This window comes from Rhizomucor pusillus (genome assembly GCF_041956525.1).
Source record: "Rhizomucor pusillus strain CBS 183.67 unplaced genomic scaffold VTP01scaffold_12, whole genome shotgun sequence".
In the NCBI taxonomy this organism is placed as follows: Eukaryota; Fungi; Mucoromycota; class Mucoromycetes; order Mucorales; family Lichtheimiaceae; genus Rhizomucor; species Rhizomucor pusillus.
In genome coordinates, this window is record NW_027192154.1 from 109,293 (window position 1) to 132,998 (window position 23,706).

General features: G+C 46.5%; 10 protein-coding genes across 10 annotated transcripts; 4 read left to right on the plus strand and 6 right to left on the minus strand.

Moving 5' to 3' along the window:
- Positions 1–466: 466 nt before the first annotated feature.
- Positions 467–1,291, plus strand: VTP01DRAFT_1992 (uncharacterized protein; the record flags this gene model as incomplete). The annotated part of the gene is made up of 1 exon (XM_069380403.1): positions 467–1,291. The coding sequence occupies one exon, from the start codon at positions 467–469 to the stop codon at positions 1,289–1,291; it is 825 nt and encodes a 274-aa protein (XP_069237495.1).
- A 1,670-nt stretch (positions 1,292–2,961) lies between these two features.
- VTP01DRAFT_1993 (uncharacterized protein) lies at positions 2,962–6,030 on the plus strand (the record flags this gene model as incomplete). The annotated part of the gene is made up of 8 exons (XM_069380404.1): positions 2,962–3,090; positions 3,156–3,591; positions 3,653–4,305; positions 4,369–4,427; positions 4,495–4,687; positions 4,744–4,939; positions 5,011–5,853; positions 5,918–6,030. 8 exons carry the CDS (start codon positions 2,962–2,964, stop codon positions 6,028–6,030), a joined length of 2,622 nt encoding a protein of 873 aa, XP_069237496.1.
- A 1,984-nt stretch (positions 6,031–8,014) lies between these two features.
- On the minus strand, positions 8,015–8,329 carry VTP01DRAFT_1994 (uncharacterized protein; the record flags this gene model as incomplete). Its single annotated transcript, XM_069380405.1, has 2 exons — positions 8,015–8,098; positions 8,162–8,329. 2 exons carry the CDS (start codon positions 8,327–8,329, stop codon positions 8,015–8,017), a joined length of 252 nt encoding a protein of 83 aa, XP_069237497.1.
- Positions 8,330–8,635: 306 nt separating this feature from the next.
- Positions 8,636–9,594, minus strand: VTP01DRAFT_1995 (uncharacterized protein; the record flags this gene model as incomplete). The annotated part of the gene is made up of 3 exons (XM_069380406.1): positions 8,636–9,024; positions 9,152–9,362; positions 9,409–9,594. The coding sequence occupies 3 exons, from the start codon at positions 9,592–9,594 to the stop codon at positions 8,636–8,638; spliced, it is 786 nt and encodes a 261-aa protein (XP_069237498.1).
- A 764-nt stretch (positions 9,595–10,358) lies between these two features.
- Positions 10,359–11,633, minus strand: VTP01DRAFT_1996 (uncharacterized protein; the record flags this gene model as incomplete). The annotated part of the gene is made up of 1 exon (XM_069380407.1): positions 10,359–11,633. The coding sequence occupies one exon, from the start codon at positions 11,631–11,633 to the stop codon at positions 10,359–10,361; it is 1,275 nt and encodes a 424-aa protein (XP_069237499.1).
- A 229-nt stretch (positions 11,634–11,862) lies between these two features.
- On the minus strand, positions 11,863–14,177 carry VTP01DRAFT_1997 (uncharacterized protein; the record flags this gene model as incomplete). Its single annotated transcript, XM_069380408.1, has 12 exons — positions 11,863–12,034; positions 12,105–12,183; positions 12,248–12,466; positions 12,522–12,640; positions 12,704–12,811; positions 12,874–13,018; positions 13,070–13,232; positions 13,287–13,342; positions 13,398–13,497; positions 13,574–13,798; positions 13,867–13,985; positions 14,051–14,177. 12 exons carry the CDS (start codon positions 14,175–14,177, stop codon positions 11,863–11,865), a joined length of 1,632 nt encoding a protein of 543 aa, XP_069237500.1.
- A 1,044-nt stretch (positions 14,178–15,221) lies between these two features.
- VTP01DRAFT_1998 (uncharacterized protein) lies at positions 15,222–17,885 on the plus strand (the record flags this gene model as incomplete). Its single annotated transcript, XM_069380409.1, has 10 exons — positions 15,222–15,242; positions 15,317–16,174; positions 16,242–16,406; positions 16,484–16,644; positions 16,713–16,792; positions 16,858–16,942; positions 17,007–17,082; positions 17,138–17,221; positions 17,286–17,411; positions 17,478–17,885. The coding sequence occupies 10 exons, from the start codon at positions 15,222–15,224 to the stop codon at positions 17,883–17,885; spliced, it is 2,064 nt and encodes a 687-aa protein (XP_069237501.1).
- Positions 17,886–18,230: 345 nt separating this feature from the next.
- On the minus strand, positions 18,231–20,165 carry VTP01DRAFT_1999 (uncharacterized protein; the record flags this gene model as incomplete). The annotated part of the gene is made up of 4 exons (XM_069380410.1): positions 18,231–19,312; positions 19,373–19,689; positions 19,769–19,919; positions 20,006–20,165. 4 exons carry the CDS (start codon positions 20,163–20,165, stop codon positions 18,231–18,233), a joined length of 1,710 nt encoding a protein of 569 aa, XP_069237502.1.
- A 1,154-nt stretch (positions 20,166–21,319) lies between these two features.
- VTP01DRAFT_2000 (40S ribosomal uS13 domain-containing protein) lies at positions 21,320–22,521 on the plus strand (the record flags this gene model as incomplete). Its single annotated transcript, XM_069380414.1, has 4 exons — positions 21,320–21,361; positions 21,590–21,781; positions 21,989–22,155; positions 22,227–22,521. The coding sequence occupies 4 exons, from the start codon at positions 21,320–21,322 to the stop codon at positions 22,519–22,521; spliced, it is 696 nt and encodes a 231-aa protein (XP_069237503.1).
- Positions 22,522–22,731: 210 nt separating this feature from the next.
- VTP01DRAFT_2001 (uncharacterized protein) lies at positions 22,732–23,687 on the minus strand (the record flags this gene model as incomplete). Its single annotated transcript, XM_069380415.1, has 3 exons — positions 22,732–23,058; positions 23,118–23,182; positions 23,240–23,687. The coding sequence occupies 3 exons, from the start codon at positions 23,685–23,687 to the stop codon at positions 22,732–22,734; spliced, it is 840 nt and encodes a 279-aa protein (XP_069237504.1).
- Positions 23,688–23,706: the final 19 nt, after the last annotated feature.

Genomic DNA, 23,706 nt, shown 5'->3' on the forward strand with positions numbered 1-23,706 from the left:
TGATCGATCGGCACATCAAAAATTACCTGAAACATTCTGGATTCAATCGAAAAGCGCTTACGAATTCACAGCAGATTGCCCATTATGAAGGTTCAAGGATTTTCACCGCCTACTTGAACAGCATCAAAAATTGCTTCGGTAACTGATTACGTTACGTAATCAATTTGCTGCTCAAAGTCAAGGATAATCTAGCGCGTATCACTAAAGAGATGACCGAACAAGGCAAATCCAGCCAAAAGATCAAGGAAGCTATATACAAGCAAGTCACCACGCCTGCGCACGATGTGAAGCAAGCTTTATTACCGGTAACGCCCGAGGATCACTGTCATCAGAAAAGCAAAGCCAGTTGTTGCTGGAGTTTCATGATGCATTGTTTTCTGCCTACCCTGCTGCATACGAGTTTGACGAGGATTCCTAATATTATGACTCGAAGTCAACACCCGGGAATCATGCGCTCGCTTACGTAATGATGGCCAAGTTCTGCGAAGACCATGAAATCAAGACTTTCAAGTGTATGCCGTTACGAACGTCCTGGATCCCAGCGCATATGCAAATTGATACCAAGATTCTGGCGACTCAGACGTTGAAAAAACCAAATAATATCGACTTTGATTCAGGCCTCTGGAAGCAAGTTGTCAATTTCCAATCGAAGCCTCTCCAAAATCAAGGCGCTGACAAGTCTATGGCCTTCAAAGGAACTATTTTCACAGACGGCTTTGGTGTATCGATTCTAAAACAAAATTTCGATTCAGGATTTGGTCTCAAGCCAAAGAAAATGAAAGCTGATACGAAGAGTGATTTCACATACATTCACGATTTGGACAAGACGACTCTGGGAAATATAAAGCCAAGGACACTCTTCATCGATCCCGGACGTAGAGATCTGCTATATTGTATGCATCAGGACAGCACCAGTGAGGCACTGCTTACATATCGCTATACAAGGAACACAAAAGCGATCGATACAAAAGCTACACAGTACAAGAAGCTAAGACAACGTATCAAAACGAACGAAGTCAAAGGGTGCGAAGCGAAATTGTCGAAGCATCCTGCTGCAACGGTGTATATTCCGAAGTTTCTGCTTTACATGAAGACTAGATGCGAGGTCAGCGCCATAATGTCACGACACTATCAATCCTTGATATACCGGAAGCTACGTTTTCGTTCCTATTTATACAAGAAACAAGCTGACGACAAGCTAGCGAAAGCCATGGGACCAAATTGTAGAAGATCCTGTCTTAATCATTGGAAACTGGTCAGCACGGAGCTTGACTATGAACAAGTACCATGAGCCTGCCCGGGGCATTGGTCTATTAAGGATGTTACGCAACAAACGGTTCCAAGGTTATTTAATCGATGAATTCAAACATCGAGTCTCTGTCCTGATTGCGCGCAACCCTTGGAGACATTCAAAATGGTGAAGAATCCTAGACCTTATAGACGAGCAAAGATGCCACAAGTGATATGTCATGGTTTGCTTCGGTCTGTATTCTCTCGATACCTACGGTATAAATAGTGTTACTTATGGGAGAAGTCGATAGATGTAAGAACGAACGCTGTCAAGATGGCAAGAAAATCATTAGGAGGTTATGGAACAGGGATCTCGCTGCGGTCCTGAACTTCAGGACTATATTCAATAGTCTATGCCAGACTGGAATCATACCATCGAGATTTAGAAGGAAAACTACTAGATAGATCATTTTCCTGAGTGGTTATCGCCGCTCTACTATATTTGTGCAAGTCCGCTTGTATAGTAAAATTCAGATAAATAACGACTCAGTCCTGTTCAGCGTTTGGACAGGACGCAGCATAGATCAATTGTGTACCATGCACGACCTTGGATGCCACGCAATGGTTGTCAAGTGTACTACCCAACATCAATGGCTCACTGAAGCGTGTTCGAGATTGCAAGTGTATTTCATATAAATTAACCCAAAAGAAACTTATTTCAATTTGTGTTACCACCTGCCAGTTGCACCAATAAACAGGATTGCCATTCATTTGTCCAGAGAAAGAGAGAGAGAGAGGGCAGCACATATTGCCTCATGAATATTTAGATCTCCTTTCAGAATATGTACTTACTTCTGCCAAAAATGCTGTGTCTTTATTGGGGACGATTTGGGCTTACTGCATCTGCTAGTGCTTGATTTGCATTATTGTCCTCCACCCCTGGTTGCACAAACATTTACAGACTCCCATCATTGCCTGTAGCACCATATCTGGAAAAGAGCAAAAACCGCATATTCTAGACAACAATGCTCATTGACCGAAACTGCTGAAGCCGCTCCTCTGGATTTGAGCGATGATATGAATTCATTTGATGAGCCTGAGCCACACATTCCAAGTTAAGTCATTTTCAGACTCCAGGAGACACCTCTTCATGCAACGTATCAGAAAAGCCGTACCTTGCCGTGGAGAAGGGAACATGTATGCCGAGTGCCCAATCCAGCAGCGCTTACAATCGACCAAGACTGTAAATACAAGCATATTATGCACGCCAGACCTCTGGACTGTGACTTGATGACGCTATCTCTCTCTCTTGCTCTTGTTTTACTCTTTTTGCAACCACAATAAATCGACGTCCATTGTTGCTTGTAGTACACAACTCGATCCAATAATCAAGGATGGTAACACAATCAGACTATCCTCAGGATAATAGAGGACAATGCTGGCACTGCTGCAAAAAACGTGCGCGGAGGGACGTTGTCACGCACTAGGGCTGAGTACCTGAATGTTTCACTTTAATTTTTATCAATCATATGTTTGTAGAGAGAGAGACCGAACAAAGGTTCACTCCGCTAGCCCAGGATTTTCAATCGCATTCAATTTCTGTGGTTGGTTCTGTTTTGCGTCGCTTCTCTTACCTTTGCAGTGGTCCTAGAGAGCCCCGCTCACTACCTCTCCTCTTCTCCATAATACATTCCTTTTTACCCTACCCGCAACCCAAATTGCTAATTCGTAATGCCCGAGGAAATTGTCTACGCGCTCCATAACTTTGAAGCCGAGAACGAGGACGAGATATCCTTTACGACCGGAGAGCCGATCGTCGTGCTCGAGAAAGATGAAAAGTACCAAGACGGCTGGTGGCAGGTAATAACTTTACTGATCTTGACTGACACCTTGACAGGCTTCATTGACCCACCGCTCTTCTTCAGGGTCGCAACATAAGGGGCCAGGTTGGACTTTTTCCAGAAAACTACACCACGTCGAAAAAACCTCAGCAGCAGCAACTTGCGTCGCCACCCACCGCCAGCTCGTCTATGCTTTCGGCAAGTTCAAGTAACAGCGGTAGTCACAAGCAAACTACCTCACTGTTTAGCGAGGAAAGACACGACAGCGCAATATCACAGATTGATCTGCTGCCAAACGACAAACTGGGCACGTCCCCACCACCACCTCCTCCCCCTCCTCCCGCATCGATAATGCAACAAGCACAACCGCCACCTTCTGTCCCTCCCCCGACACCCCCTGAGGCTAAGGCAGCAAATGCAGGTGCCAACAAGGGTAGCAATCCGGAGGACTGGAGCATCGACCAAGTTGCAGAGTGGCTGCAGTCTGTTGGTCTGAGCAACGTCGCTGACAACTTTATCGGTACGAGAAATTGTATGCGTGGCCACGTACCATTTTTGATTAACATACCTGAAAACTTTAGAGCAAGAAATTACAGGCGACATATTACTGAGCCTGACGTCCGAATCACTCAAGGAACTCGGTATCACAGCATATGGACGGCGTTACCGCGTTATGAATGCAGTCGAAAAATTGAAAGCAGAGCATAACAAACCAATTGCCGCCGCCGCTGCTGCTGTTCCAGCTAGCAGCACGTCGTCGTCGTTGTTGCGCCATACACCGCCGAGCATAAACATGGACGCTGCTTCTATGCAACAGCAACCACCATCGCTGCCCTTGCGCTCGCCACCTCGGTCACCTGTTACAACAGACAGCATGTACGAATTCCCTCGCAAGGCGCCCATGCCACCGCTGGCCGGAGCAAACGCCGGCGCCGCCGACATCCATTCTTCCCGCCGACCAACCGACTCTTTACTGACCATCTCCGCCAAAAGCCCTGCTTCGTCTTCGACTGTCAGCCGCTCTAATACATTCCAGACCTTCTCCTCTAAAGTGTCTAGCTCATCCTCCTCCGTACGCAGCAGGGAGCGAAGTCCCGATCCTGCGAGGGCTACCGGCACATTTTCGCACAGAATGACCCAGAAAAGTACCTTATCTGATAGCCAAGACCTGGACGTAGGAAGCGTGCGACCTTCAATCGATGCTACAAACACGTACGCAATTAGAGAGAACGGAGTAAGTAAACAATGTCTACTTTTTCACGCAATATGCTTTTTGTTGAACAACATTGCTTGTTAGAATTATCCGTATGACCATTACACAAATGATCATGAAAACATCCAACATCCAACATCACCGTATGTCATTTCTTTTTTTTTGGAGTTGGCGGTTCAAAGGATAATCACTAATTCAACTTTTCTCTAGCCTGGACACCCGCAGCAGGAATATGTCCGTGGCATCCGTCGAACCGTATGCGTTACCTCGAATGTCAACCAACAGCTATCAGCCTCCAGAGCACGAAGGATGGCTACACAAGCAAGGCGACAAATACAAGACTTGGAATAAGAGGTGGTTTGTTCTCAAGGGACCTAATCTGTTTTACTTTAAGAGCCCCAAGGTCAGTTTGTCTGTGGCACGCTATCCATTGCATGTCTGCTAACATAATTTGAATAGGACGTTCGCATGAAAGGCATCATCCACCTCAAGGGCTACAAAATCATTGCAGATGAAAGCATATATCCCGGAAAATACAGCTTCAAGGCACAACATGATCGCGAGCGAACATTCTTTTTCTACACTGATACCAAGGAGTCTATGCGAACGTGGATTAAAATGCTGATGAAAGCAACAATTACGCGAGATTTTGATGGTGAGTTTGCTTTAGATGGCTTCCAATGGGGTATCTATGGAGATTCTGACAATGATCACTCTGCACAACAGCACCTGTCATGTCTTCCAGCCATGTGGCAACGATCCCTCTAGATGTTGCGCGACAAATGCGGCCTCGTCCGCCCTCCATGATAATGTACAACAGACCTCAACAGCAGCAGCAACAACAACCAAAACTTGTACACCCTGCAGATACGACTCTTCGCGAAGAAGACGAAGCACTCCGAAAAGAGTTGGAGCACACACCCATCCACGATGGTTTAGGTAGCAATCTAAGCGACTTGTCTCACAAGCAGCTGCGAGAATCTGGGATCACAGTGTGGCCGCACGGTGCATTAGGAAACCCTGCAGTGGCGGATGCACCTCCTGACATGCCCGATAAATTCCTTCTCGACGACGATGCGATACCGGCACCTACTCTGTCGTCATCTATAGTCATGAGCGACGAAGATGAAGATATGATAGATCCGCACCATCACAAGGGCTTCCTTGCCACCCCTTCACCGTCATCGTCAGGTGCAGCGGCGAGTATAGATAGAAAATCGTCTCGATCATCCTCTGGATCAATTAGAGAGGCGGCAGCAGCTGCTAGCATCAGCGATGTCGCCGGCTCAAACGGGGTACAGCAACCTCGGACATGGACCCGTGCACAGTATCTAGACTGGATCAACAAGTACCTGCCACCTGGAAAGCGGGTCATCGACTTGACGAATGCATTCCGCAACGGCGATACCTTGATCCTGTTACTGGAAGCATTGAGTGGCAAAACTGTGCGACGACCGCCAACGCCAAAGGGTGGATCAGTAAGCATGCAGATGCTGGACAACATTGTTGCTGCGTTCAAGTTTATGGGCCGCGAGGGTGTGGTTGTTGATGGACGATATACCATCAAAGGTAAAACGAGAAGCCTATTTCAAAAATAACAACAAGCATTATTAACCATCCACCGAATCTGCAGATATTTTTGGTGGCAACGAGAGCAAGATTATGGACATGCTGGACGCTATCCGGACTTGGTCGGAAGAAAACGAATTTTCTGAGCAGCAGCAGCAACAACAGCAGCAGCAATAAAAGAAGATGCACGCATCCATACACACACACACACGCACACACACATTCCTTTCCTCTCTTCCTCGCTCCTCCAAGAATTTTGGCTAGAATCTATCATTATATACATATATAGTTTTACATGTACATCCTCTCAACTCGACACGCATCCTTCTCTCTCTCCAAACCCCGCGCTGCATACGCACTCATTTTTGTCTTTGCAAAGCCCTTCTGCGTATGGTATCATATACTTTATTCTGCTTAAAACGAACAAGTTCCCTTAGTAGAAAACCTGCATTAGTACAATAATAAATTGTTAGATTCTTACTCGAGCCATTTATTTATTCTGTTACAAGTTATATGATATTTCTATTTCTGTGTTTGTGGTCTAGAGTTGGGATTGATGATATTTTCTAATCTAGAGTAGTACATGTTCCGTAGCGAAAGGTCCTGCCTTCGTGATGAATTTCTTTTCTGGTTTCTCGATGCTGCTATTGATATATATTTCACTTGGACGCGACCGGAAAGCAACAACAGCTTGACAGTGTACTTTGCAGGCCATTCGATCTTGATAGATGGTTTTTCTTTTACGCTTCTTGATTTGGCGGCTGCTGCTGCTGCTGCTATCGAGCATGTTATTTATAAGTACATCGAGGCTTGCATCCCAGCAGCAGCAAAGAGTCGATTCTAGGAGAACAGGTAGGGGATTTGGACACAAGCACCACCTGCAGCTGGTGCAATCCAACCTCCTCTGTCTATACAGGTATTAAACTTTACACGATGCAGATGGAAGCTCCTAGATACCTGCATCAAATGTAGGAAGAAGGCGTATATACTTGCATTTGAGAGCTTACTTTTTATTGTCACACACAATGTGTTGTTGCAGAAATCACAGTAAAAACTGTATCCTTTACAGACCATACTAGAAATAAACTGTAAAGTTCGAAAGGAGGAGAGTTTTCAGGGGATGCGTCAGTGTAAGTTTCTGCACTATATACAATCTAGATAGAATCTACGGACAGAGTTGAACACCTAGTGTTAGAATTAAAGTAGAATCGCGGGAATCGTTGACAGAGTGTACGGCTTGCGTGTGTGTTGTATATATAGAACCAGTTGCCATAGTACAAGTAGCGCCAGAGCTTCTTTTTCTTAAGCTGTTTCGTGCAATTATTTAGCGTTACATAGCCAGCAGCATCTGCGCTGTCTTGCTTGCTTGCTTGGGGAGGAAGGACGATGGCAGGTCCCGTTTCAAACCAGCAACGATGTTGAGTACGGGGCCCTGATACTTACTACCTTCGATGGTACATGGCAATGCATGTCCGTAATACGTTTTCGTCATGTGTTGCACTGAAGTCAAGATAATGCCAATAATCACGTTTCTTAGACCTCGCTATGTAGCTATGCAATCCCGCGTACAGCAATTGCCGATGCCATATCCTTACATTTTTACTATATGCCGCTCCGTTGCAGCCTTGTAGCGTCTATTTAGAAATCTTTGAGTTTTCGTGCTTCAGAATGAGGTTTCCAGGGATTGCATACACAAAGTGTAATTTATCCAGAAGAGGAGGAGGGTGAGTAACAGCTCGGTTTTTATATGGATAAATAGCGGACTCGATAAACTGTATACTAAGATGTGGTGGTGACCTAATAAAGACATACACAAGAAGAATCTCACTTTTGTACTTTTGTTGTCTCTGTCTATTTCATTTCCACACTATGGAAGTCTGTCACCATGGGGCGGGTTGTTGCAGCGACGACGGAACTAGGAATGCAAGCGCATGTCTCGCCCCTACAGCGTGCAAGGGACCGTGTACAGTCTGTGGATTAAGAGCCAAACAGCGTCAATTTAGTATAAAGGAATATATACTAGATAAAACACTATTGCATTAAATTACAGTCAATATCTTGTAGATACAGTTAAAATCCGTTCCCGTTACTCCGAGCGCCGGATGGAACAAGCTCACCTACACTTATAAATCATTATGCTCTTGATCAAAAAATTCTTCATTCAAGACTTTTCTTTTCGTAGTTTCGTGACTCTGCGGGCTATCTCCTCTTTCCTTAACTTCCCTTGCTTTCTCGAGACGGCATTCTGCGGACGGACCAAATTAGCAATAAAGTGGTAACACGATTTACGCCGCACATAGAAGCAAACCCTCAGCTGTTGGATACTTTGCATGTCGACGGATTGCGGCCTTATATTTTCATCAACACCACCGACGTCACCGTTGGAATGATCGGCTGCTGATAAAAATCGGGTGGAAAGAGCCAGTGTTGTCAATACGAGCGTTGATAAGAAGAATGTAATTAGTAGTAGTTTCATATGGAGCAAAGACAATAGAAAGAATCGATTACGGAAAAGAACGGAAAAGATTGAAGGGAAGGGGTTGTGACCGGGTGCCAAATATTTTTGAATTTCAAAAAACTGTCCCTCTCATCAGCATCATCCCTGACAGCCGATCTATGCATTGCTTTTAATTTTCTTCGTCTAATTTGCTTTGACATCCAGTACACAGCTTTGAATTGTTTACTGCTGCGTTCTATTATTGATTTTAGGAGGCCTGTGCGCTGTTCCAGATCACTATAAGTAGACAATAAATTTATTATATTTATTTGAAAAAAGATTAAGTCATTTATTCTGCTTTCGACGCCTCGTAGAAAGGATAATCGGTGTATCCAACATGTGTTCCTCCGTAGAACGTGCTGCGATCATAGCCTGTCTCGTCGGCGATCTTGGTAGCAAGCTCAGGATGGGTTGTGTATCCACCGGCCGAGATAAATCGGCGTTTCCAGATCTTTCTGAAGGATCCAATGTGTTGACCGTGTCGTTCTTGGTAATACGTCCATAGTCATCGCGAGGTTCAATAAAGTGGATATACGACAGGTTTGGGTGACGTTCCTGGAGTTGTTGCACAATGTATCCCCAAGTCTCATACGGCGTCTCGTTCTCGACGTCCTGGAACTCTGACCACGGCGATAGACGCAGCGCAGTGACGTTCTCATCGACCGCCTCGGCAACTGCATCCACGACCTCGAGAAGCGTGTGCGGTTTTCAATCGATCCGACTACTCGTCGGTGCGCTTGTTGCTGGCCGTGTTGATAAACTGGTCAATCAAGTATCCGTTCGCCCCGTGGATTTCGACACCGTCGAAACCAATTTTAATGGCATTCTTGGCGGCCTGCGCAAAGTCCTGGATGATGTTCTTGATTTGCTCCTTGGTCAATTCCATGGGCGTCTCGTAATCATTGCCAACCATGTTCTTGCCCCTGATGGCAATGGCCGAGGCTGACACGAGCGGTGTGTCCTTGGGTAATAGCTTGGTCGACGTGGCACGCCCCGCATGCCATATTTGCAGCTAAATGTATCCGCCCTTGGCGTGCATCGACGATTTCTTTCCATACTGCCTGTTGCTTCTCGGTATAGATACCAGGCAGGCAGTTGTAGCTCACACCGCTCGCTGAAACGGCTGTTGCTTCCGCGATAAGTAGGCTACCCCGTGTCGTACGCTGCAAATAATATTCCTTGACTAGATCGACAGGCGCGCGCGTCTCAAGGTCGTTTCGAAGACGAGTGAGAGGTGCTAGCATACGCGATGCTTCAATGCAATGTTGCCTATCTTGATAGGTTTGAAAAGCGCAGAGTCTGCTGTAGATACGGTCATAATATTATCGATTAGTGATGGTTAAGACTGGAAGAAGAAAACGAAAAAGAAAAATAAGAAGAAAGGAATTCGTGGGCGGCCTATTTGTAATAGTCTGTACCGGAGACTCCGGTTTGTGCAATAAAAGGCCTCTATAGCATGTGTTAAACGCTCACTTTGAAACGAAGCGTATATGCCAGGTTCTCAGAGGCCCTGAGTTTGACGGAGCTCGCTGACAAATCCATAGCTGTCCGAACTTTTGGGTCGCCCACCCAAGAACTTGACTTTTCTTTCCTCTGTCAAATACAACTTGTCTTTTTCTTTCCAACATGTTTGCAGTACTCAGTATTATCGACGACATCATCCAAAGAAGATTATACAATAACTCTTTGGATTGACGCCATGCAATGATAAGGTAAGTATAGCTAGTTTGATGTGGTACAAAAGATTCTACATACAAGAATTACCTTTTAAGGTGCAGACAGAAAAAGCATAATGCATACTTCCGGGTTTGCTGACATGGAAAACATACGGTGCATGATTATTAATACAAAAGTGGACAGGGTGTTATTATTAATCAGGATTGGTATTAACAGGACGAATGTCGCGTTCCGACCAGACAAACACCCACATTAATGTTCAGTGATACGTAAACATAAAATTCTCTAGTTACTACTATCCGTAGTAGCAGTAGTAGTAGTAGTAGTAGTTCTACTTTAAAGGAGCTCGCACATGCAACGTGCGGCCATTCTTCCTGGCCCAGTCACTGCAAGCCTTGTTCTGCTGATCGCACAAGGTAAGCAAGACTTTGCGCTGGACAAGCTCTGCGACGGCCTCCCAGTCTGTAATCAAGTGGCACTCTTTCATTTCAAACACGGACAAGCTCGGGCAATATTGAACGTGCGCGTGCAGCGTCCTGTTACCCAGTCGATGGCAATTGTTGACCGATATACGTTCTAAATGCTTGTTCCGGTGCTTTGCCAACAACACCATGCAATCATCGTCAACGTTGCATCCAGCCAGACCAAGCACGCTGACCTGCGTGTGTTTTGCTACAAGGCTGATCGACTGTCCGGTTATCCGGTCGCGATCTCGAATCCGACCGACGTTGAGGTGCTTGAGGTTCGGGCAGCTCTTGGCGATCGCGGAAATGGATACATCAGAGATACGCCCACACGCTCGAAGATCCAGGTGCTCCAGCCGCGGGCACGACGCTGCGACCTGCAGGATCAGCTCGTCCGTGATCAGGTGACATCCTGCCAGCGTCAGGAATGTGAGTGTCCGGTGCTGCAGAAACGGTGTAACCGCTGCATCTGTGATGTGGTCGCAAATGTACATTTCCAGCTGCTCCAATCGGTTCGCGTACTGCCCAATCTGCTGCAGCGGCTCTATAATCCCCGTCTGCTTGATTTTGCGCACGGACAACGTGCGTAGTGATCGGTGGTATACTTGCATACGCTCATGCCGGTATTTGGCGAGTAGAAGTGGCGGAAGTGAGTGTTGTAGAATGTTGGATGACGGACAAAGATGAGCATGTGGAGGAGGGAAACGGGCGTTGTTGTTGCTGTAGAAATCTTGGCTAGTAGGAATGTTGGGCTCTATGGATGGCGGTGGAGGTGCTTGTTCCGGCATACGATCTTTGTCGTTGTCGGCGGTAAAAACTGCCTCACGATCTTCCTTGCAGGATGATGGAGCTGCTACTGCCAACGACATCATCGATGTCACATTGTCGTGGGCATTCGGTATGCTGGCAAAACATGAGGCGTATTTCACAAGTTTGTCGTAATCACTGGTGGTGTCCTCGAACACAAGGTTTCGACCCATGATGCGTGCTGCACAGTCGTGGAAGAGTCGATTTACAAAAAGACAGGGATGAATATCCTTGAAAATTAGTACGCCATGCTTGTCGCGATACAAAAGGTAGGATACAATCTGGCTGACGATCTCGGGCAGATACAAGGCATGATGTGCAGGTATGGGAGCCATGTCAGGCATCACCAAGGAAACAAGAAAGAGGGAACGAGTGCTCCGGAGGTTTTTTTGTCTTTCTTTCTCTCCAGACGAGACAAGCAAGCGTTTATGCCGCCAATTCATACGGAATTTCAATTCATTTTTGAAACGCATCCATCAAAAAACATGGAAAGAAATATCAAACCCATTGTCGTCATCGAAAGACTAACAAGTACATATATTTTGTATAAATCTATTCAGTACATCAGATCTTTGGTCGAAACAATTGGCGTTCCTCAAAACGTATGCGAACAATAAGCAGATCGCGTAGTGCCTCTATTTGCTCCGTCGTGAGTCCGCATTCTGTTCGAACGTATCCTTCGATGGATCCATATTTCTCCACAACTTTTCGAATGGTTTCACGCATCGCAAGGTATCTTTGGAGAAAGAAAGAAACATATTGCGTTAATCTGTGTAAATCCCGGCACGGTAGCAAGTGAGACTTACGGCGCCGACATGACCATGCGCATGTCATTGACGGTCACACCCAGCAGTTTGGCCTTGTTTTCCAGCTCGCTCTCAGGCTCTAACGGGAATAGAGTCAGTGTGATTAAAGGACACGCACGTCGATCTATGGCTTCTTTACGAACCCCAGTAACCACGGTTGCTGAGCGCATATTCGTTAGCAATGATTTCCTCATCCACGCCGCAGAGACCTAGCAGCAGCATGCAGAAAACGCCAGTGCGATCCTTGCCAGCTGTGCAATGAATAATGATTGAATTTGTAGACTTGCGCGAGAAATTTTCAATCATGTGCAAAAATATTTTACGGAATTGCTGCGCTCCCTTTTCGAGGATCACCATATAGACTATTTTTTTTTAGTAAACTGCGGCCAACCTGATAATCTTACTTGTAATACTGACCTTTAGGGAACCCAGTTGGGCCCTCAAAATACCCTTGCCATCGTGAGGCAAGTGCCGTAGGCGAGTAGTCTGTCTTTGAAAACACGGCTGACGGGTAGCGTGTCACTCCATCAATCGGCCTGGAAGGAACAATAAATGATACATGCAGACGACGTTCCAGTGATATTAAGTTATAAACTTACGACATGACGCCCTGCCGCTCGATCTCTGGATCCGAGCGGAAATCAAACGCTGCAACTACGTTGAGCTGCTTGAGTGTCTCTTTTCCTTTCGGTGTGACATCAACTAGGCTGTGTGTGCGCGATAGGTCAACTAGTTATTATTATTATTATCTGCATGCCGTACAACTTACTGTCCGCATCTAAAAATAAATCGCTCGCGAATGTAACCACTGCCATCACGCAACGGCCAACCGCCTAGGTCGCGGAAATTTTTTACGCCTTCTACGTCGATCCATCGCGGCATACAAAGGCTCACGTGCTGTCCCATATTTTTTGCTGACCATTTCTTAGAGATATGTGGCTGGCTCGCATCAGCATTCGTATTACCTTTTTCGAATGCATCCTTTTCATGCAACTCAAAGTATTCCAAGATAACGTTTACTACTTCCTCGTATTTACCCTTAAAGTTGTGATCCGCATCGGGTATCAAACGCAGAGTATGGTTCGGGATTGCATTGGCAAACATAGCGGCATTGTACACCGGTACTATCTAAAAACACATTCCAGTCAATATTTTCGCACAACAATCGCACAGCACACGTGCCTGATCGTTCAAGCCATGACAGGTCAGTACACTTGTAGTTTTAGGAAGTCGATGCACTGAAATATGAAGATCAGCTTCCTGTGGAATTAAGAACATTGATCGCTCGCTTACCATGGGAATTATCCCACGTGATAAATCTCTCGACATCCTTCCGGGTGACTTTGATGGTAACGACCCGATCGCGCTGTCTGACTTGCCAGTCAAAGTAACCCTAAGCGGAGGCCAGGTGGGATGTCAGACCTTTATCTATCTTGTCTTTGTCCCTTCCCTCTCTTTCTCTCTGTCACCTGCTTATCCAGGGCAGCACCAATCTCGGGTCGGTTCTTGTATATTTGATTATCGTTCATCTTGTACCGTCCCGAGACATTGACAAAATGCGCCAATGGTTTCTCGCACGTAGCCGCATATTTCAATCCAGCAACCGATCCACGGGAATGGCCGACAATGGCCCAAATATCATATCCTTGATTTTCAAAGTACTTTGCAACCGTATGCAGATCCTCGGCATCTTCCTGACATATTCGCATGTTATTATTTGTTATCAAACACATTTGACGTAGTATAGCTGTTATACACGTACTGCCATGTTTGCATAACCAGGTTGTCCACCACTTTCACCGTTGCCGCGAAAGTCGAGCCGGAAGCTCGAGTACGGAAGTTTCTCGGCCAAAAGTCGTTGGAAGAGATAGTTCTTGTGACCTATAGCGACCAGGTTAACGTTGACACAGTGACCAGGTTTTCTTTCAGGAACAATAGGAACCTACCTAGCACACCGTGAGCAATGAGGACCAGCCGTGGTCGATCGCGCCCGGCATCGAGAATATCTTTCTTGTTCTCAAGAATGCCGACAATGGTCTCTCCGCGATCGTTGCGAATGCTGATAGTGGTCATTTTCGGGGTAAGGAAGGTGCACGCACACACACACACACACACAACGGGGAAAAAGAGGAACAGCAGCAGCAGCAGCAGCAGCACCAGGCTGTGACCCCCATCACCCGGCGGTGGGTCGTAACCCCCCCACACACACACACACATTTCTCAGACAACACACATTAGATAATCGTAAATGTTACTGTGGGATAAATAACTGTCATTAAAATGCACGGTGCACGGCATTGCATACAGCTCGGGTGAGTCGTATCAAAATAGGCCAATAATCTCGACAGAGTTGTGTTGTACTTGCAATCAAGTTTCCAGTGATCTCCTTAAAGAATACGTTGATGGTGATCTGTCAACAATTTATAACAGAGCGCGCGCCGCGGGAATAATAGTATATGCAAAGCTGATCAAATATACCCTTTAACTGCAAAGCATCATTGTAGCACATATATGCATACCTGACCCACCCGGGGACAAAGTACAGCGACGGCTTTCAAGTAATATGTATGAAAACAAACAGTAGCAGCGGAAATATGTGTGTATTCGCTGCTCTCAAGAAGGAAAGAAAAAAATGCCCGGTGCGAGTCGACTCGAGTCCTCGACCTTTATTTTAGAGAAATGAGTACATAGTCGGTGAAGCGCGCGACAAGGCAAACTTCGGTTGAAATTTAGCCGGGACCATGGTGCTTGCTGCCAATTTGTTTGCTGCCTGCTGCCTGGAGTTTGATGGAGGAAATTTATTTATTTTCCACGGCCACTTGCTACTTTTATTGCCAGTCCCTAGCGAATTCAAACAGCGGGTGAACCTCCTCCCTTCCCTCCTATCCCTTCCCTTCAACCAACGTAAACGAGTGTGTGTGAGCACCTATACCGTTCAGGGTTAGTTTACCCCGCACTCTTTTTTCTTTCTCGACCCGAGCGAGCTTTGCGACCCGCAGCACGCGACGACGACGACGCCAAGACCTACACAATATATATTGGCTTCTCTTCGTTTTACCCACGCAAGAGAGCGAGCGACTCCGACCTATAGATCCTTCCTGACATTGACCAACTGGCATGGACGGCTACCTGCAGACGGTAAAACTAATTAATCACCACCCTTTGTTAATGATTCTCAACTTTTGTTGTTATTGTTGCTGCTGCTGCTCTAGGGTCTGGCTTCTTCTTACAGTCTCTCGCCGTATGCAAGCCGTTCAACGAGCACGAGCACGACTGGAACTTCACCGACGACGCCTGCCGCGAGACTGTTGCAGCCGTTTCCACCTACCAACAAGGATTTTGAATGCAAGGAACTGCATACTCCGGACGGCACATTGCCGTTGGCGTGCGAGATATATGCATCCACGATTCATCCACAATTTTCACAGGGTACACAATGCTCCGTAGTTTCCAACCTTAAACCCAGCAGCAGCAGCTTATCATCGTCATCGACGAGGTTAGCGCCACCACCACCTTCCGCTGAATTTCTAGCAATGACGCCTGTATCGACGGATAATACACCAGCAGCAGCAGCAGATTCCTCAGAAGACGAGAATAACAACGGTTTGTACTTCGGACTGGATAGTAAACATGTCAAGAAATCAATGGCGCTTCCCATTCCAAATGCAACTACCGCTAGGCACTACCATCGACCTATTGCGTCCTCGTCCTCGTCGAGCGTAGAACAACAGCGCACAGCGACCCCGCACGCTGCCACGCCATCCACGTCAACCACAAACAACGATAACAATAATACCATTGGAGAAAAAGATGATTACGTCTCGACGTCTCTCGGAGCTAACAGCAGTGTCGGATCCCTGTCTTCCCTTTTTAGCCGCAACAGTTTTCGACAAAACCACAGCAGAAGGCCAAGGAATAATCTCGCAAAGACAAAGTCGAGCTTCATTTTACGTGTCAGCATACACGACCATTTGCAAAAGATCCTATCATCAAGAACACCTGACGATATTTATGTCTTTTACAACCAAGGTACCTCATTCATTTGGGCAGATGGAACCCAAAAAACCAAGGTAATTAGAAAAAAAAAAGAGAGACCTTTTTCTTATCTACTGTTATGTTAATTCGCGAGGGCTTCAGGAACATTTATGTAAAATTGTATTTAGCAAGGCCTATCCCACATGCCACGATGTAAATAAGTCAATCTGCACCGGCGATTACATGGATATAATTATTGGATTCTCTTCTGGAGACTTGATATGGCTCGACCCTATCAGCAACAAGTACTCTCGGCTTAACAAGGGTGTAAGTGGATACTTGGAAATAAAAACGCGTTGCAACAAGATCGTTTTAATTGACAATTATTATTATCATTATAAAAGGGCATCATGTGCAATTCTGCCGTGACCGCTGTAAAGTGGATACCTGGTTCCGAGGATTTGTTCATGGCTTCGTTCAAGGACGGTACCATGCTTGTCCTCGACAAGGATCGCGATGATCAGGCATTCACGCCCGACCCACCATCGACCTGGGCTGATCAACAGTAAGGCATCTTTTGAAAAGACTTTAATGTTATCCATCATTAATTAGACGCGCCGTGTTGTTGTGCAGGATGCAGGTCTCGAGACCACCTAGAAAAAGCAAAAATAACCCCGTTTCACACTGGAAAACATCAACAACCAGCATATGTGGTAAGATCCCCTTTCGGGAGCAAGAGGAGAGTTTTCACAGTCTTAACATACATGCATCAATCAAGATTTTGAATTTTCCCCAGATGGATCATACGTGGCGGTAGTGAGCGGCGACGGTACGCTGAAAATCATCGATTATCACAATGAGCAGTAAGTAAACTTTGAAGACTTTATCGTCCGCGATCTACCTGTTGATCGATCATTCCCTTTTTAGTTTGTGCGATATCTTTGCAGGCTACTACGGCAGACTGAACTGCGTCGCGTGGAGCCCAGATGGTCTCTACCTCTTGGTACGTCATACATTGCATGCTTCACTTTTGCATCATCGACTGATTGATATTGTAGACGGGAGGACAAGATGATCTTGTATCATTGTGGTCTGTTCTTGAGAAACGCATCGTCGCTCGCTGCCAGGGCCACACTTCATGGGTAAAGATCGTCAACGAATGGGATAAATCCATCTTAACCACTTTTCCAACATTGCGCTATCTAGATAACATCCGTAGCATTCGACTCGACGCGGTGCGACGATAAAGTATACCGATTCGGGAGTGTTGGCGAGGATTGCAAATTGATCTTGTGGGACTTTTCATTTAGTGCATTGCATAGACCAAGACATGTAAGCAATTATTTCCGTCCCCATAATTTTGTAATCTTCTTCCTAACAACATTGCCTTGTATCCAGAAACTTAAAAGTAACTCGACACCTCAGAGCCCGCAGGACGAGCCATCCTCGCCATTGTTCAAATCAAAAAAGCAACAACAACAACAACAAGAAACCAAACTGTCATCCTTTTCTACGTTCAATCGATTCCGGAGACGGCGGTCGTCACGGACACCCAATGTATTTAATTTAGGGCATGTCGATAACGATAACGACGACGGCGACTCGTCCAACAGCGGCAACGGCGGCGCTAGCCACGTGCCTCTACCGACCCTGCATCCTATTCTCAACAAGGACCAAGTGCCCTTCCTCCAACCCATCACAGCGCAAACCGTGCACGCCGACCCTTGCTCACACCTATCCTTCCACAAGGATTATATCACTACTGCGGATCGTCGCGGGCGAGTACGCATGTGGAGCAGACAATAACACGTTTACAAAGAACAAAAGAAACCAAAAAAATGCAAATTTCCTGTTTTCATATCAACATGTTAATAGTACACACATCGAAGAAGAAAGATATTAGGCGTACACAGCGCGTGAGGATGTCGAAGAAGAAGAAGAAGAAGGAAGAAGCAAAGTAAATTACTTACAGGATGAAAAGAGTACGGATATTTACACATGAGAAAAAAAGAGAGAGAGAAAGAGAGAGAAAGAGAGAGGTAGAGAGTAAGAACGGAAAAAGCATGAAGGCGGGCGAGAGTTCACACACAATGCAGTAGGAAGGGCGGGGAATTGGGATGGTCAGAGAGAAAGTGCGGGGCGGGCGGGAATTCATGCATGCGCTGCACTCTTCTCCACCAAGAGAGATGCAGCAGCAGCAGCAGCGCTGTTGGAGCTGCCGCTACCGCCACTCGTTTCTCGACTGCGAGTGACTCGTGTTGTTGTGGTTGTTGTTGTTTCACTCTCGCTATCCTCTTCCTTGTTGCTGCTGCGGTGATGCCTTGACGAGCCATGGTATGTGCTTTTCGACCCGAATTTGCGCTGGAAATTAATCAATTCACGGCTGAGCATATCCATGATTTCAAGCGACGTTTGCTCTCGCTTAGATTCTTGCTCTTGCATAGACCGCGCTGCAATCGCCTCTTCAGCCGTACTCTTCTCCTTGTGAAGATGCTCTTCAGATGCTGTTTGGCCTGACGGATTCTCTTCCAACGGTATTGTGCTAGCACTGCTGAGCGACGATGAAGGGCCATCTTCCCGTTTCTCAGGAATAACGATGGCAGCTGGTTTCGCGCCGTTCCTATCCTGCAGCTGCTGCTGTTCCACTACTACGGTAGTTGATACTTGATCGACTTTAGTGAGTGGGTCGATCTGTATACGACTGTCCCGTTGCTGTGCTGTGATCTGCTCTTGCTTTACACTAGTGGTGATTGGTGTAGCAGAAAAGTTTCCGTTGCCATTATTTCCCATAGATGGACTGTTGCTGCTAGTCGCCATCTCTACCTGGATGGAGCTAATGTACTCCAATATCTGCTTTGCTCTTCGGTTCATTTCCGATATTGACATTTTAGCGGATGGATACCTAATCCTAGCCGGCGGCGAAGCTTCACGAGCAGACGTTGAAAGTTTCTCAAAGATCGAGGAACTCGAGATAGAGTTGTTAGCAGGGCTCTGTTCTCCAGGTTGCGGCGTCGATGTTCTCGATCGCGGTCTTGAGTTCTGTCCTCGTCGGCTGCCGGTTGAATTTGTTCGCCGAGCACCACCTCTGCCTCCACGCTTCTCGACTCGAGCAGGTTTCGTGTTAGGTCCAACATCATTTTCGCTTTGTTGTTTGCTGTTTCGAGAATTTGTTCTCTTTGGCTTCTTTCCTCCTCTGGGCCGGCTTGTTTCCACTTCAACTTCCATGGCATCATCTGACAAGACAGAGCATGTTAGTTAATAGCTACTGTAGAATATATAAAGAGCGAACCCACCATCTTCCTTGTTTGATCCAGTCATGTCATTTGCATCCGAGGACGAACTCTTCTTTTTCTCTTCCTTATCCGATGATGGCGGCGAATCTTTATCCTTGTCTTCTGATTTACTCTCCTCGTCAGCGGCGACCTTTGGAGAGCTCGGTGGAGAGCTTGTATATGCACCAAACTCCAAAGCATTCCTGGCAGCCAGGACATCCTCCAGGGACATGAGCGCTTCTCTGCTGTTGAATGTCATGCGTCTTTTCGGCGGTTTCTTTTCGGTGACGGTCGTTGACGTTGCGAAGCGACCATCGGAACTGTATGAACGACGCACTCTGTTATTCCAAGAAAAAAATCGTAACTCCCGATTGAGTTGACAGTCTCTTTGCAAATTTTCTCCTGTGCCCAAATTACCTTCCGTGCGTAAGCTTGACCACAGAGTGGTTTTCAGGCTTACACTCTTCGCAGTAGTAATGCTCTGGGATATCCTGTTCCTCCAGCCCCACGCAATCACAATGCTGCCACACTTCGCATTGATCACACTGCACCATTAATCCAACATTGTCTGGGAGAAGAAGAAAAAAAGAAAGACAAAGGTTCATTAGCTTGGCTTGAACGATCTCCTGCGCGCTCTCACGCTCGAAAACTTACGACTTTCGCCACACACACAGCGAGTGACTGAAGCTCCGTCCGAGCTCTCTTCTTCAGAATCACTCTGCACAACTTGACGTTGAGGTGCTGGTTTCTGCTTCCTACGGCCTGCATGGCCATTTCGACCACGACGCTGAGCGGCTACAACAATAAAGGTCATTAACAAAACTGTTCTGTTCTGCGGAATGCAAAGAGAGAGGGGGGAGAGAGAGAGAGAAAGAGAAAGAGGAGACGGCGTCAGCAAGCAAGCAAAGAAACAAGCGTCTTGCAGTGTCCCGGGGCATACGATCTTTAGTTCTTTGCTCTTGCTTGGTTGGGCACAAAAGGGAAAAGGAAGGGGTGGGGTGGAGTGGAGGCAAGATCAACACATACTCATTTCAGAACTTTTGTTCCCGTCTGTTGAGTATCCAAGGTAGCGATCAGAGGTTGCAAGTTTCGCGCGACAGTTGGGTTGGTAATTTGCCGTTGTAGAAGAGAGTGGAAAAGGGTAACGGGGGGGCAAGGGAGGAGAGAGGTCCTCTTTTTGCTGCTTTTTTCAACATCAGCGCGGAATGCTGTTTGCTGCAGCCAGCCTGTCCGTCCGTTCTCCCAGTCGGCCTTGCTGCGGCACCACTTGTATCCTACAGGCAAGTTTCTTGGAAGGTATTGTCACTCCCACCTTGCACTTGCAAACACAGTGCGTTTTGAGAGGTTTATTTGCGGAAACTTGCAAAGTACATTTCCGTTCATTGCAGGTGACTTGGAAGATCTTGCAAAGACATGATCCCCGACCATGGGAGATCGAGATTCAGAACTTGTTGCTTTTATGTTACTATCTCTTGCACTGTAAACCTGTTCATTTGGATGACTGTGTTGTTACGAATAATTTTTAATCGAGTGAGAAACAAGAGATTTTCTGATAGAACGCCCGCATACACGCAACGTTCTCTCTTTTGAGAATACGCATAGCTTCTGGTTTAACGTACGTAACCAGCAAAAAGAGAAGGGATGACGATTACTCGAGTTCTGATAAGTTTCGGGAGGTTCAGATTCGTTGCACAGACTTTGTGAAAATGCAGCTAAAAAGCGATCAGCCGCCACCTTCTTATTGTGACATCAAGATAGAGTTGATGCTTATCAGCTGCAATGCTAGAGATAACTTCAGTAAATAGCAGGAACTTTTACTATTAATCGCAATATACATACTTTAAAACTACTGTAGAGTGACTGCATTGTTTTGGAGCCACCTTCTTTGCGCGTTCTGATTCGAGTCGATAAATGAAGGTATTGGTGCAATTCAACGTTACGGTTTTAGAAAGTGACACATTCTAAAGGATGATGGCGTCAATGCAATCCAGCTTTTCAAAGACATGCAACGTAATATTAGCTGTAAATAAATAGACGACGGTCCAGTCGATCGCTGCGACGCAGGATAATGCGATAGTCATTAATAAATCACAAAGCTATGGCAAAATGCATGCGTCCACGCGATACCCAGAGTATGCGGTTGTCATTACCCACAAATTCTCGAAACCCACTTGGGACCCTTCAATATTCGGGGAAAGACCAAGGAAAATTTGCTATGTAATCCGATATATCCCATAGAAGCTCAATATTGGAAAGAATAGAGAAGATGACCCGAAACAGAGCTCGTCTGTCGCGCAGTGCGGTGCAAAGCAACTCGAGTTACTGGTGCATGGTCAATTTCAGGCTCCGAAGAGCCGGCAGGGTCTTGAAGGCTTGCAGGCGACAACCATGCTCGATCTCTTTCCGCGAAAATGGTATGTATCGATGACGGTAGAGAGAGTACTAGAGAGAGAGAATGAACATGTTCCCAAATGGATGGATGGATGGATGGATGGATGAATGAATGAAAGAGTGAATGGGGGAGGCTGCATACCTCGCGAGGAAAGAAAGTTGGACGTGAGGTGTAGAGACAGAAATTGTATTGAATGCGGGCGGTCTGCATGTTCAATGGCGACAAAACTGATTATTGTATTATAGTCGCTCGTCGTTCCCGAGAGGAATCAGTTCCAGCACATTCTGCGTCTCCTCAACACCAACGTTGATGGCAAGAACAAGATCACCATTGCCTTGACCTCTGTCAAGGGTGTCGGTCGTCGTTTCGCCAACATCGCCTGCAAGAAGGCTGACGTCGATCTCAACAAGAGGTATATACATCAGCGTCTTCCCTTTCTACGGAAAGAAAGGTGTAAAGTTCTAACTGGTGGTGTTTTTACAGAGCTGGTGAGCTCAGCAACGAAGAGTTGGAGCGTATCGTCACCATCCTCCAGAACCCCTCCCAATACAAGATCCCCAACTGGTTCCTGAACAGACAGAAGGATGTCGTTGACGGCAAGTACAGCCAAGCCATCTCCAACACCCTCGACACCAAGATGCGTGAGGACCTCGAGCGCTTGAAGAAGATCCGTGCTCACCGTGGTCTCCGTCACTTCTGGGGTCTCCGTGTCCGTGGTCAACACACCAAGACTACTGGCCGTCGTGGTAGAACCGTCGGTGTCTCCAAGAAGAAATAGTAAGTTGGTTGGAAAAGTATGTGTCGGATCATATTTGCTGATTATGTTTTATCAGAACTATTTTTTCTTTCTTGTCTCTCACTTTATCTCCCGTTTCACCACCACGACGCTTTCCTCTCTCTGTGTGTGTGTGTGTGTTTATTCGGATCTATATTCGGGCGAGATAAAATAAAAAATATAATATGCTGCGTGAAACAAGAAGGACCGCTTTTACGGAGAACTCGTGTCGAGTGAAGGGCTTTGTTGGACAGCAGCGAGACGCACGGCTTTGGAGAATTTGGATGAAGGACCGAGTCGTTGCAATGCAATGGGTTGGCGTCGCGATTGCTGCTGTTGCTTCAGGAACCAATTCTGGCGGCCAAACTCGCTGCTGCTGCTGTTGCTGCTGCTGCTATCATCGTCATCGTTGCTTTGGAAAAGCCAGACCAGTTGCTCCCTCCGCTTTTCCTTTTTGTTTCTTTGAATAACACGCACAGCGAGCATCACACCGATAAGCATTGACACAAGTATGATTGCACTAAAGGTTATGCCCACGATCTATACCGTCGTTATAAGCTCGCCTTCAAAGAACTGGCTCCCTAAGATCACTAACTAACCATGTTGGTGCGTTGCGGTTGGTACGGTACAGAGGGCGATGTGAACTCGGTGCCAGCTTGGATATCTGTGGATGTACAAATATATCAGTGGGAGCCTGGTAGTTTACAGGTTTATGTGAAACACTTGCTTAACGTTGGGGAAGGTAATGCTTCGTTTGACGTTTCGGCCATGTCTGACAGCTGTGCGTTGTCGCTGCGTTGCGCCGATGTTAACTCATAGCTTGTCTTTATTGCGACAGCCGTCCGTGCGGCTGTTGTGAAACCATCAAAGTCATCATCACCGTCATCGTCCTGTTGCCCAGTATTAATATCTCCTTCATGACCGTCGTCGTCACGCTGCGCTGTTGTTGTCGGGGACATGATCGTCGTTGCAGTGTATTCATCGGAACTGATGCATTTTTGCAAGTGGCACGAAGAGGAAGAAGGCCACACAGTAGAGATGGAGGATTTTGGATAGATGGTATTGAGAATATCAAAGTCGGAAAATTCATTGCTGCTACCACTACCACTACCGCTGATGGTGGCGGATACAGCAGCATTCGGAAAAGGCGAAAATAACGAAGGGGCCATAGCGCTTGACGGAGATCAC